Here is a 13,612-nt window from a genome sequence, read left to right on the forward strand (position 1 = left end):
GGAAGGGTTTAAACATCTAGGGTGATCAAAGGGTTAAATGTGTGCCTAGCCTGTGTTTATGTGCACTGTGTGTAGTGCTTTTATGAAAGGATGTGATGGATTTTTTTCCCTGCTTTGCAGGGACACACAATCCATAATCCCCCCCGTCAGAACAGAGCTCTGCCTCCATTAAATAGGCAGAGCTCCTTTCTGTGTCTCTGCCCGACGATCAGCGGGTGCTGGTGGACATCCAGTGCCTGGCGCCCGCAGATTGGCTTCTGCTGTGAGTAATCACCCCCTAGGCCGAAGTGTATAATCACATATACACTATATTACCAAAAGTATTGGTACGCCTGCCTTTTACAGACACGTGAACTTTAATGGCATCCCAGTCTTAGTCCGTAGGGTTCAATATTGAGTTGGCCCACCCTTTGCAGCTATAACAGCTTCAACTCTTCTGGGAAGGCCGTCCACAAGGTTTAGGAGTGTCTATGGGAATGTTTCACCATTCTTCCAGAAGTGCATTTGTGAGGTCAGGCACTGATGTTGGACGAAGGGATCAATATTGACTTGGCCCACCCTTTGCAGCTATAACAGCTTCAACTACTGTATTCTGGGAAGGCCGTCCATAAGGTTTGTGTCTATGGGAACGTTTGGCCTCTCTTCCAAAAGCACATTTGTGAGGTCAGGTACTGATGTTGAACAAGAAAGCCTTGCTCACGGTCTCTGCACTAATTCATCGCAAAGGTGTTCTATGGGGTTGAGGTCAGGACTCTGTGCAGGCCAGTCAAGTTCCTCCACCCCAAACTCGCTCATCCATGTCTTTATGGACCTACTTTTGACAATATTGTGTATATACCTGATTCTGAACAGAACAGCCAGTCTATCTGCTATGGGGCGATCAGGAAGTGGTTAATAATATTTTTTACATGTAGACCTTATTTTGAAGTTCTTGTTCGAGCTACAGAGCCGCTGTAAGGTGTAACTGTATAAATAAAACCAACATGGACAATATCAGTCTTAAACAGTTCTAGATGCCACAAGCTGAGGCACTACACAGTGCTGATTTTGGTCAACGTTTTTTCTGATTCCATCATTATTTGGTTGTTGGGTTTCCCATCTGTAGACACAGTTGAGGCCTCAGTAATGTTTTTCTCCACCTTGATGATCTGAACAGTGGTGCTGATGGTAACCTCGGACTTTGTACTTGATGTAATGGTTTCTTTCGAGGTGGTTGCCAACACCTTGGTCTCAGATACTGGCAATGCCTCCACAGGTTGGGCCATGTTTTCTGGTGCAATAATAGTCACCGAATTTTCTTTCTTGGGAAGCCAAATGGCTGCATACAAGGGCTCAGCAAAAGCTCCCTCAAACTTATGCAGGAGCGTCATCATTTCCGTCACACCATAGAATGCCACGGTTCCTCTCTGGTGGTCAATGTAGACGCCGATTCTTGAGAACTTTCCAGATTTTATTGGAATCTCCACCTCGCTGTGCCAGGCTGAGAACTCTTTGCCGTTCCACTTTAGGGTCCAGGAGAAGTCGTTGCCTGTTATGGTGCTGTTGCTCTCTGACCCCTTCCTGTCGATACATTTGTAAGTCACGCCAATGTAAAAGAGCTCGCCTTTGAACGCTACTTCAAAATAGTGGCGGCTCACGTAGAAACTTTCCACGCTGAGGACCTGGCAGAAGTTTTGAAATCGTTCCGGACAGTCGGGGTAGGACTGCTGCCAAGGGGAAGCGTTGGAGACTTTGCGGTTGTCCTGTAACAATCTCAGAAAACAGTGAGCCGTCGCCGGGTCCAATGTAACATTTGATTTATCTGCAAGGGTAGATAGGAGGAAAAACAAAACATGCATGAACATAATTGGACATTTATTAACCCGTTGCCTACTGGGCACTTAAACCCCCTTCCTGCCCAGGCCAATTCTCAACTTTCAGCGCAGTCACACTTTGAATGACAATTGCGCAGTCATGTAACACTGTACCCAAATGTAATTTTTATTATTTATTTTTTTTTTTTAAATGAATAGAGCTTTCTTTTGGAGGTATTTATTCACTACTGGAGTTTTTATTTTTTGATGAACAAACAAAAAAATACAGAAAATTTTGCAAGCAGGTCATTTTTCTCCTTTATTGATGTGCGCTGATGAGGTGGCACTGATGGGCCCTGATTGACACTGATAGGCTGCACTGATGGGCACTGATAGGCTGCATTGATGGGCACTGATAGGCTGCACTGATGGGCACTGATAAGGCGGCACTGATAGGTGCCACTGATGGGAGACACTGAAGGGCACTGGTATGTGGCACTGAAGGGCACTCATATATGGCACTGATAGGTGGCAATGGTGGGCACTGATAGGTGGCACGAATAGGTGGCACTGACCTGCACCGGTAGGTGGCGCTGATGGGCACTGGTGGGTACTCATATATGGCACTGATAGGTGGCACTGATATATGGAACTCATGGTCACTGATAGGTGGCACTGATGGGCAATGATATGCACTGGTAGGTGACACTGACAGGCAGCACTGATGATTGGGCACTGATAGGTGACAATGGTGGGCACTGATAGGTGGCACTGGTGGGCACGAATAGGTGGCACTGACCTGCACTGGTAGGTGGCAATGGTGGGTACTGGTGCTTTTCCTCTTTGGGACTGATGTCCCTCTGACAGCAGCTGGCGATCAGCTTTTTTTTTTCTCCTCGGGCTGACAGCGAGGAGAAAAAAAAAAGCCGATCGCCGGCCTGACAGCTCATCACGTTGTAAGGGGTCGGGACCGGCCCCTTACTCCAATCTGTGATCAGCCGAGTCTCATGGACTCACTGATCACAGAGCGAGCCGTGTGCACCCCGCAGGAAGCACGCAGGCAGCTCATGCACGAGAGGACGTAAATGGAAGCCCTCCCGGCAATTTAGGTCCCTGCTGTAGCCATCTTTTGACTATAGCGTGGGCATGAAGAAGTTAAACTAGAAAAAAAAAAAAAAAGTAAGTGCAAATGGTCAAAATCATTTGATGGAGGGGGGATTATGGTGTGGGGTTGTTTTTCAGGGGTTGGGATTGGCCCCTTAGTTCCAGTGAAAGGAACTCTTAAGGAGTCCGATATTTTGGACAATTTCATGCTCCCAACTTTTTGGTAACAGTTTGGGGATGGCCCCTTCCTGTTCCAACATGATGGCGCACCAGTGCACAAAGCAAGGTCCATAAAGAGATTGATGAGTGAGTTTGGGGTGGAGGAACTTGACTTGTCTGTACCCAATAGAATATCTTTGTCCTTAACACATTTAACTTCTGTAAGTCTGGCCATACACGGTTCCTGCTGTGACCGGCCAATATTCAAACTGGTAATGGTAAGGCTGAATGTACCAAGTTGATCGATCTTAAAACTGGTACAACCAGCCTGCTGGATTCGCTTTTGGCTTTCACCAGCAATATTGGACAACTGTTGCACAGCACTGTATAACATTCTGGTACAACTTTCATGCAACTTTTGAGGACTAACATTGAAGTCTATGGCCCTCAAGTTGTATGAACTACTTTGAAGTCACTGCAACTTTAAGTCACACATATATGAATGGTTATTGAAAAACATGGGGAATGACTTGTCATGCGACTTCAGCAGGAATCGCCCGAGATTCGAACTGTTAACAGGCAGGCTGAATGTACCAAGTTGATTGATCGATCAACTTGGGTACAACCAGCCTGCCAGAATCTCTTGCAATAATCGCTAGAAGATGCCATAGCCCCTAGCGATAATCACTGTCTTCTCCCAGCAGCGGGTGGCAACCAGCCTACAGGATTCTGTTGCGATTATCGATAGCCACTAATGATAATTACTGTCTTCTCCCAGTGGGGACAGCTTCCCTGCCCTACCTCGAAGGTAGGCTCCACCTACTACAGGAGGGGGCAGAGACAAGAACAGTCCCCCCACGCAAGGAGAGACAGCAGAACTGTAGGAGGAGCCTAGAATGCTCCACCTACTACAGGAGAGGGCAGAGACAAGACCAATCACCCTGCGAAAAGGAGAGCAGAGCAGAGCTGTGCGAGGGGCCCAGCAAACTCCACCTACTACAGGAGGGGGGGGGGAAGACAAGTCATCCTGCACAAAGAGAGGGAGCAGAGCTGTGGGAGGGGCCCAGCAGGCTCCACCTACTACAGGAGTAGGGGGGGAAACAAGACCAGTCCCCCCACGCAAGGAGAGACAGCAGAACTGTAGGAGGAGCCTAGCATGCTCCACCTACTACAGGAGGGGGCAAAAACAAGACCAATCACCCTGCGAAAGGAGAGCAGAGCTGTGCGAGGGGCCCAGCAGACTCCACCTACTACAGGAGGGGGGGGGGGAGACAAGTCATCCTGCACAAGGAGAGAGAGCAGAGCTGTGGGAGGGGCCCAGCAGGCTCCACCTACTACAGGAGCGGCGGAGACAAGACCAGTCATCCTGCACAAGGAGAGATGGCAGCAGTGAGTAGTCTTTATTACAGGAAGTCTCACACTGGATTACTGCACAGATCTGGAAGAAATACACAAATATACAAAAAAACATAAAAAATGCAAAATGCACAAAAAATGTGTCAAAAACACATGTAGAAAAATGAAAAATGCACTGCAGAAACAGATAAAAATCAAACTGCATAGGTGTGAGCCAAGCCTTAACCCATTGGTGCCAGCATGCAAATATGCGGCCTCTAGGTGGATAGGTCTTGGCGCTGAGCGTCTATATATTTGCATGAATTGGTGGGATACAGCTGTGCCGAGAACGCACACCCTGCGTGGTCCCAGCCCAGTTACCGGCGGATAACGGAAAGCTCACAATTGCTGCTTGCGTTCGGGACCTTTACAATCATTTGACAGCCAATCATGGCGGTCACATGATCCTAAACCCCTTAAAGGGCCAGGAGGCGCCTGCTCCAAGGGGTTAACCACCTACTCTTGGACAACAATCGAAAGTTTGTATATATAAATGTTAGGGATAATTAGGCCTCATTTATGTTCAATAGGAATGATCTGTATTGTCCCACAGCAAACAATGCGGTTAACAAAGTCATTTCCCAGTGCTAATCTGAATATTGATTGGCTGTTGCAGACAAATACAGTTCTTATCACACCACTTTTATAAAGAGATACAATGGAGTTTCTGTGAATAAGGAGTGAATATTGGATGTCTGCTGAAAGGTTCTGCAAACAAAATTGCAACATTTGGCGTTTATGATTTTGTAAGATCAACAGAGGAAATTCTTCTCGGAGTTCATTATAATGTAGTTAAAGTCACCGACTCCACCCAGTATCACTATGTGCTGAGATAAGGAGAAGCTGACTGAGGGTGACCTACATACAGCCCTGGGTATAAAGTTACAGCGGGAGCAACCACAGTAACCTGAGGAATCGCATTGCCACAAGGAAGGAATGGAAAATTTCCGGCACTGCTAGCTCAGGCCGTCTGTAAAGACGCAATGCAGGAAATATTTTAGGGCTCATTCACACCATTTGCAGGGACCTTCATTTTTTTTTTTTTTTTTTGCACTATCAACGCAGGTCACTGCAAGAAAACAATGATTTTCTATGTGCATCACTCACACCACAACACACAAACACTTGTTCTGATGTATTTGATACATTGTTACTTTTTTTTTTTACCACATGTAAAAAAAGCACGCCAAAACACGTGCGGAAACACGCCATAGGATGCACGCACTTTTTAAAATATAAACAGCAGGTGTGAATGCAGAGGCGTAACTAGAACCTTCAGGGCCCCGAGGCAAGAAACCATGAAGGGCCCCCGGATCCCTGGTCAGGGCCCTTCCCTTCAAGCCTGGGGTTCTTCCCACTGATCCTGGGGCCCTTTACTCTCATTGCGGGGCCCTTTATTATGGCCCCCGCAGCGGGACCCTTTCACAAGTTCTGCAGTGGGCCCCCTTCCTGCCATCTTGGGGGCCTCCCCACGGTGGTGGAATGCCAGGGCCCAGTGGCAAGTGTGACATTTGCGATCCTGGAAGTTCACCCACTGGTGTCAGTAGTTTTTATTTTTTGGTATTTTAATTGTATTATTTTTTATCATTTTATTTTATTTTTTTACAATGTGACTGACTATGACTCTGTCCATTCAGAAAAGGAAGGAGCTGGTAAATTACATATTTACCAAACCCTTCCTGGTTCACTATTGTGACACATCCCCTGCAGCAGCCGGCAGGAGAGGGAAGGGAGCACAGTGGGGGGGGGGGGGGGGGGGCAGCAAAGAAGGGGAGGGGGGACCAGGGTAGCATACAGGGGCCAAGAGACAGCAGAACTCAAGTGAACTGGATAGGAGGAGTGGCGGGGGCAGCATACAGAGGAACCAATCTGCAGCTACAGGAGGAAAAAGGAGGACAGTGATTTCTTTACATGCGGCCCCCACCACCCCTCCTATCCAGGTGTACAGGGGAGCCGCACAGGCCCCCTGGAGCATGGGGCCCGGTTGCAATTGCCTCCCCTGCAACCAATGTAGTTACGCCCCTGTGTGAATGGGAAACCTTTAGAAGCAGTAGCAGGCCGTGTGACGTTTATACAGGGTGTGATTTCTTGTCTATAGCGCAAAAAATAAAAATTGCAGAGCTGATCAAATACCACCAAAAGAAAACTCTATTTGTGGGAAAAAAGGACATCGTCAGGTAATTGTCAGTTATAGTAATGCAGTGGCCTGGTCATTAAGGGGTAAAACCTTCCGATCCAGAAGTGGTTAAGTGGAGGTCCAGCCAAAACCTTTTCCTTTAGTTTTGGATGTAGTGGGGAACGATTGGAATAGAACCCCAATTGGGTTTCTACTAGGATTGCACCAATACCGTTTTTTTATTTCCGGCAAGTACGAGTACCGATCCTTGTGGTCAAGTATAAAATAAAACAATAAAAAGAAAAAGAAAAAAAAAAAGGAAAAAGTTATAGCACCCCCGTCCTCACATACGTGGGTAGTGCCTGCATATATAAACGGCGTTCAAACCACACATGTGAGATATCGCCACGATCGTTAGTGCGAGAACAATAATTCTAGCACTAGATCTCCCCTTTAACTCTAAATTGGAAACCTGTAAAAAGTTTTAAAGCCTAGCCTATGGAGATTTTTAAGTCTTGAAATTTGCCGCCATTCCACAATCGTTCGAAATTTTAGAGCGTGACATGTTAGGTATCTATTTACTCGGCGTAACATCATCTTTTATATTATACAAAAAATTGGGGTAAGTATTGTGTTTTCTAATCCATGAAAGGGTTTTTTCCAAAATAAATCGCATTTGAAAAATTGCTGCGTAAATATCGTGTGACATAAAAAGTTGCAACAACCCCCATTTTATTCCCTAGGGTCTCTGCTAAAAAAAATAAATAGTGTTTGGGGGTCCTGAGTAATTTAGCAAAAGAGGATTTTTACATGTAGGAGAGAAGTGTCTGAATTGGCTTGGGAGGCAAGTGGTTAAATATAAAGGCACACAGATGTACTCTGTCCCATCATGTTTGGTCAAACCCAAAAGGAAGCGGTCAGTGCCGAGCCAATCAGCTGTGGGCAGGGGATTCCTTACCTGCATGTACACAAAGCTGCAGAGATGCTCATCACATCATTGGGCTAATATGGCTACATGCCCCTAGTAGGTCAATGTTAGTGACGCAGTCACACTTATGTCATGAGTGTCCCTGCCCCGATTTTGTATGTGCAGCTGCGGGGCAGGGAATCCACTGCCCGCTAGGGTTGCCACCTGTCCGGGATTAACCCGGACACTCCAGGTTTTGAAACATGTGTCCAGGTTTCAGGCGGACTGAAACCCGGACACATTATTCAGACTGGGCAGTGGCTCCCCAAGTAACCAAGATAGTCACACACAAATCTGTTGCCATCCGGGAGCTGCAAGTGGCTGTCTGGGGGCAAGTTCAGCATCACTGGGAGGCAGGGTGATAATATCAGGAAGAGCAATTTGGCCACACCCACTGTTCCCTGTACGCTATGTGCACCGCATTACTACTCTTCTTGGGACGCCCGAAGATATCCCAGGCCGCTAGAGTGTTTGGGTTTGGCTTGAAGAAAAGGTGGCAACCCTACTGCCCGCAGCTGATTGGCCTGGCACTAATTGGAAGATTTCCCAGCTAATTATTTTCTGGTGACAACTAACTTTTTGATGTTCCCATCATTTTATATCTCAGTGACAGGACAAAATCCTTCCCTATTGAAAAAACTTTTTGACCAAATTTAAACTTTTTTATAGGACTTGGAAGGCTTGAAAGAAACAGACCAGATCAACCTTAACCAGTGGAATCTCCCAACACCACCCTTCTCTGAACACAGATATCCATGTTTGTGGCAGGACAACCAGATAGAAGCGTATTGTCTTCCAAAGAATTAGAATTTATCTAAAATCACTCACATTTTAGGAACTCTTCTCTTGTTGAGGGCTCCGGAGCCGATATCCTGTGACTGGCAGGGACTATAGCCGACACCACATTCTTAATCAGCAGCTCATCTGAAAAAGGTAGCAAAAATGAACAATATTCATTGAGTCTCTTCTATATTTTAGATCAGCATTTATCAACTTTTTTATAGTCATGGCACCATTTGAAAGTATGCAAACCCTTGAGGCCCCCAGTCGAAAATATACCAGACCTAAGGCTCTGTTCGCATTCTGGCGTATTGCATCATGGGCAGAATCATCTGCCTGTGTTCCCGAATCATTGCAAATTGCGGGATGCCCGTGTATTTCCCGTGATTTGCAATGGCACCCCAAACGCAGCGTGATTTTGCCACGATTGTCGCCCGACGAATCGCGGTAAAATCGCCCAAACAGATTTGCGGGACGCCTGTTGCCCAAAAGAAGTTCTTGTACTTTTTTTAGGCAACAGGCGTCCCGCAATTCCGTTTGCACGATTTTTTACCGCAATTCAACAGGCAACAATAGCGGCAAAATCAGGCTGCATTTGGGGTGCCATTGCGAATCAGGGGAATTGCGCGGGTGCTCCACGATTTGCAATGATTCTGGATCATGGGAAGAATCGTGGCGAATCTGCCCGCAATCCAATACGCCAGTATGTGAACGGAGCCTAAATGTTTATCAATATCAATGGGAAACCTGAGCCTGGGACAACGTACACAACCGACTTGATGAAATTAACTTCACATCAAAGGTCCCCCTTACCATCAGAAGCCCCCCCCCCCCTTTTTACATCAGATGACCTCATCACATCAGCGCCACTTCTTCACATTAGAGGTCCTCAATCACGTCAGAGGCCCCCCTATCATGTTAGAAGTCCCCCCATCACATCAGAGAAACCCCTTTACATTAGAGGTCCCCTCATCATATCAGAGGTCCCCTATCATGTTAGAGGTCCCTCCATCACACAAGAGCCGCTCTTCACATTAGAGGTCTCCCCATAACATCAGAAGTCTCCCCATCACATCAGAGGTCCCCCCATTACATCAGAGCCGCTCTTCACATTAGAGGTCCTCCATCACATCAGAGGTTCCCTATCATGTTAGAGGTCTCCCTATCACATCAGAGCCACCGTTCAAATTAGAGGTCCTCCTCCTCCATCACATCAGAGGTCCCCTATCATGTTAGAGGTCCTCCCATCACATCGGAGCCGCTCTTCACATTAGAGGTCTTCCCATCACATCAGAGGTCCCCCCATTACATCAGAGTGACTCTTCAAATTAGAGGTTCTCCATCACATCAGAGGTTCCCTATCATGTTAGAGGTCTCCCTATCACATCAGAGGTTCCCTATCATGTTAGAGGTCCTCCATCACATCAGAGGTCCTCCCATCACATCACATCACATGAGAGGTCTCCCCTTCAGATATGTCAGCATTTAGTGAGATCCCTGTGTAAAGAGCTGGGAGAGACGGCGAGGTTCTGGATGCTCTGATGACCTGATCTTTGACATGATAAAAATGGAGAAGTGCCAATACATCAGGAGGTTCTTCATTGGGTAGGTAGGCTGGTTTAGGTAGCTTGTGAGTTTGATCTATGGTGAGATCAGGTATGGTTAGGTGTGGTTAAGTGTGGAAGCAATTTCAGAAAAAGGTGTTACAGGTAAGTATTTATGTCATCAGGTTTGGCGCTCTCAGGTATAACGTGGAATTTTATGGTATTACGGCGCGATCTGTCTTCATGACATCGCCATCTTAATCTACATGTTCTGGAGCTGCTGAGATTGCTGCTCAAAAGCAATTACCATATCGGTATATGCTTTAGTGTTGTCTGAAATTTGTCTCAGCTATATCACCACGTTCCTTTATATGTTCTACTCGCATAGTGAGGTGAGAAATAGAGGAGCGGAGTTCCCGTTGGATTTCTTTGTGGAGGGAGAGCAGCATGTGTTTTACTGTGTGCTCAGATGCAGGCTGGTCACTTGCGGGGAGAGCTGCCAGTGACACCTGAATGTCTTCCTCAAAGTGGGGTTGTGGAGGAGGAGAACATAGTTGTTTTTTGTAGAGAGGGATCTTATCAGGGCAGGGGCTGACTGGCAAATTTCGGCCCAGGGGGCAAGTACAAACCAGAGGCCCATGGTGCCTCTTCCCACTCTCCCTCTTCCTGGCCTCCTTCTGACCCCCATTCAAGGCTGAAGCTCCGCTCCAGGTACTCTCTACTTACTGGCTGAATCCAGGTTCCTAACCTGGCCACCAGGGGGGAGCTAGGAGAGCTCGGTCGGGGCTGGCTGGAGGAGGAGAGTCTCCAATGGAGCATGGAACCGGCCTCTGCTCAGACACAGTTTACACCATCCATGCTGGGGGCAGGCCTGCGCGCTGTCCTTGTCTTCATCCCGCACTCAGTAGATCAACGGTGGGAACTTTTTACTTCTCTTCACCAGGAATCCTTTAGGTATGTCTGTGGCAGAAGCTGTGGAGCCTTTTACGGGGCATCAGAGGGGCCCGAGGGGAAATTGCCCCCCTGCCCCCTGACCCAGTCCTCCCCTGTATCAAAGGACTGGTTTGGTGTAGGTGGTGGTCACTTACCTCTGGTCAGAGGACTGTGGGGGAGAGGAGTCCATAGCTGTAGTATCCGGCTCTGAGTCTGTCATTCCCTGGGCTGCAGTGTGTGGGGTGGGAGAGCCTTGTAACTGCAGCTCTTTGTCTGGGAGGCCAGAGTAGAAGAGGCAATGCGGGGTAGAGTATTTCTAGTTTTTGTTGCCCTCAGGATCAGTGATCCTTTGCTGACTGGGGTGTGTTTCATCAGTGAGTGAAGCCACTGCGGGCTGCCTTGTGTCTGTATGGGGCTGAGAAACCAGCAGAAAACGGTGTTCCGGTCCGCCGCTCTGCTTCTCTCCTGCTTGGTCTCTGTCTGGTCTGGGGTGTCAGTGCTACTAGTTGGGGTGCGTTGCACCCGATTCTGAAGCCGTTGTGAGCCGATTTGTCCCTCTGTGGAGCGGAGCTGCACGATCAAGCAGCCCTTTGAGTCAGTCGTTGGCCACGCCCCCGGGAGTGGTTTAATAATTTTTAATCAGCTGCTGCACTTGCAGGGCTCTAATGAGTTAACTGGCAGGGTCTGCATCCCTTTAGATGTGATTTCCTATTGGGAGTATCTCTCCCAAAATGACATTTTTGTTGCAGGGGATACACAAAATCTGACTTGTATCTTAGTGCAGACTTCTGGAAAAATCAGTGAGCCAATCACACAAGCAGGAAATTACATTTCTGGGGGTGATCTGTATACCATCTATGTACAGAGCAGAGCGCCTCCAGGTGGGCATGTTGCATTTTACAGAAAATTACAGAGTTTCAGATTGAAAAGGAAAGGTAATTTTTAGTAACATTCAACTACAATATGACTTGTGTCACAATTGTATATGCTATCTTATTAATTTTTTTTTTGTTTGCTATTTCTTTTCCTATGAAAGTTTAGTTACCCTTTAACTCCCACTTTAAAGGGAAACTGTGAAAATATGGAAGCTGCCATTATTACCTTTCCTTTACTAGTACAAGCTCCAGAACTGCCAACCTGACCTCAATGGATCAATGACCTTGAACCAATGGGCGGCTGGTTAACCACTTGCCGACTGCCGCATGACTATTTACGGCGGCAGTCAGCCCCTCACAGGAAAAGTGACGTAGGGGTACGTCACTAGCTTGTGAGGCTCTAGGGGGCTCCCGCCCCCGCTCGTTCACAGACCCCCCCCACGCGTGTGACCGGTGGACCCGATGTCCGCCGGCCACTCGTGATCGTGCGCTGTGAAGGGAGAAAGGCAGGCGGCTAATTTAAACAAAGCTGCCTGTCATTCTCCCCTGTGTAAGAACAGAGATCATATGATCCTGCTATGTAGGACCGTAGATCTGTGCTGTTACACACACAGCCACATCCAATCACAGTTAGAAGCATGCCCCTAGGGACACACTTAACCCCTCCTTCTTCAATAACGTTAACCCCCTTCCCTGCCAGTGTCATTTTTACAGTAACAGTGCATATTTTTAGCACTGATTACTGTAGTAATGTCACTGGTACTCCCAAAAGTGTCAAAAATGTCAGTCAAGGGTCCGATCTGTCCGCCGCAATGTCGCAGTCCTGCAAAAAAAAAAAACGCAGATCGCCGCCATTACTCGTTAAAAAAAAAAATAATAAAAATAACAAAAATCTTTCCCTTAGTTAGTAAAACGCAATAACTTTTGCGCAAACCAATCAAAATACGCTTTTTGCGATTTTTTTTTTTTTACCAAACATATGTAGCAGAAAACAAATTGGCCTAAAATGTTTAAAAATGTAGATTTTTACATTTTTTTGGGGGGGAATTTCATATAAAAAAAATTTGAAAAATATTATTTTTGCAAAATTGTCGCTATTTTTTTTGTTTATAGCGCATGATCAAAAAACTGCACAGGTGATCAAATACCACCAAAAGAAAGCTCAGTTTGTGGGAAAAAAAGGACGTCAATTTCATTTGGGTACAGCGTCGCACCACCGCGCAATTGTCCGTTAAAGTCACGCAGTGCCTTTATCGCAATCGCAAAATAGACCCTGGTCAGGAAGGGGGTAAAATCTTCCAGGGCTTAAGTGGTTAAGTCCGTTGTCCCATAATAGTTGGCTACTGTGTGTGAAGTCAAGAGAAGAGAAACTGGGCCTGAACTGACTTTTCCTAATCCTCACTTCTGTTCTGCGGTCACATGTACTTTTCTATACGACCGTGTCCCTTACGAAGATCCGAGGTCATTTCGGTCACTTGAACACAAGTTTAAACATTTGCTCACTGAAACAATCAGCCACACGTCATCTACTGAAAGGAGCTGATAACTATCCTGAATCATAATCCAGGCAGACATTGTTTATCTGCCCATGTTAAATCTATAATCACGTTTCTTTGTTTGCATGCTTGGCTTGTTCTGTGAGGTGCAGGAATTTAGGGTGGAACTCGAATTATGCACTACAGTGCCCTACTAAGGTACAGGTGCATCTCATAAAATTAGAATATCATCAAAAAGTTAATTTATTTCAGCAATTCAATTCAAAAAGTAAAACTCATATTTTATATAGATTCATTACACACAGAGTGATAGATTTCAAGCATTTTTTTTTTTCTTTTAATTTTGATATTTATGGCTTACAGCTAGTGACACCCTAAAATTCAGTATCTCAGAAAATTAGAATATTACAGAAGACCAAAAAAATTATATATATATATATTTTTTTTTAA

The 13,612-nt window shown here is 46.3% G+C and overlaps 1 protein-coding gene across 1 annotated transcript in view; it reads right to left on the reverse strand.

Annotated features, from left to right (window-relative positions):
- Window positions 1-765: 765 nt before the first annotated feature.
- The window catches only part of TRIM16 (tripartite motif containing 16), a 34,120-nt gene continuing 21,273 nt past the window's right edge, over window positions 766-13,612 (reverse strand). Inside the window, exons 5-6 of the mRNA XM_082272680.1 lie at window positions 8,363-8,458; window positions 766-1,801 (exon numbers count right to left, since the gene is read on the reverse strand). Of these exons, the coding sequence (XP_082128806.1) occupies window positions 1,032-1,801; window positions 8,363-8,458 (866 nt within the window). The 3' untranslated portion in view covers window positions 766-1,031. The remainder of the gene's footprint in view (window positions 1,802-8,362; window positions 8,459-13,612) is intronic.

This window comes from Pelophylax lessonae (genome assembly GCF_965119305.1).
Source record: "Pelophylax lessonae genome assembly, chromosome: 11".
NCBI classification, from domain to species: Eukaryota; Metazoa; Chordata; class Amphibia; order Anura; family Ranidae; genus Pelophylax; species Pelophylax lessonae.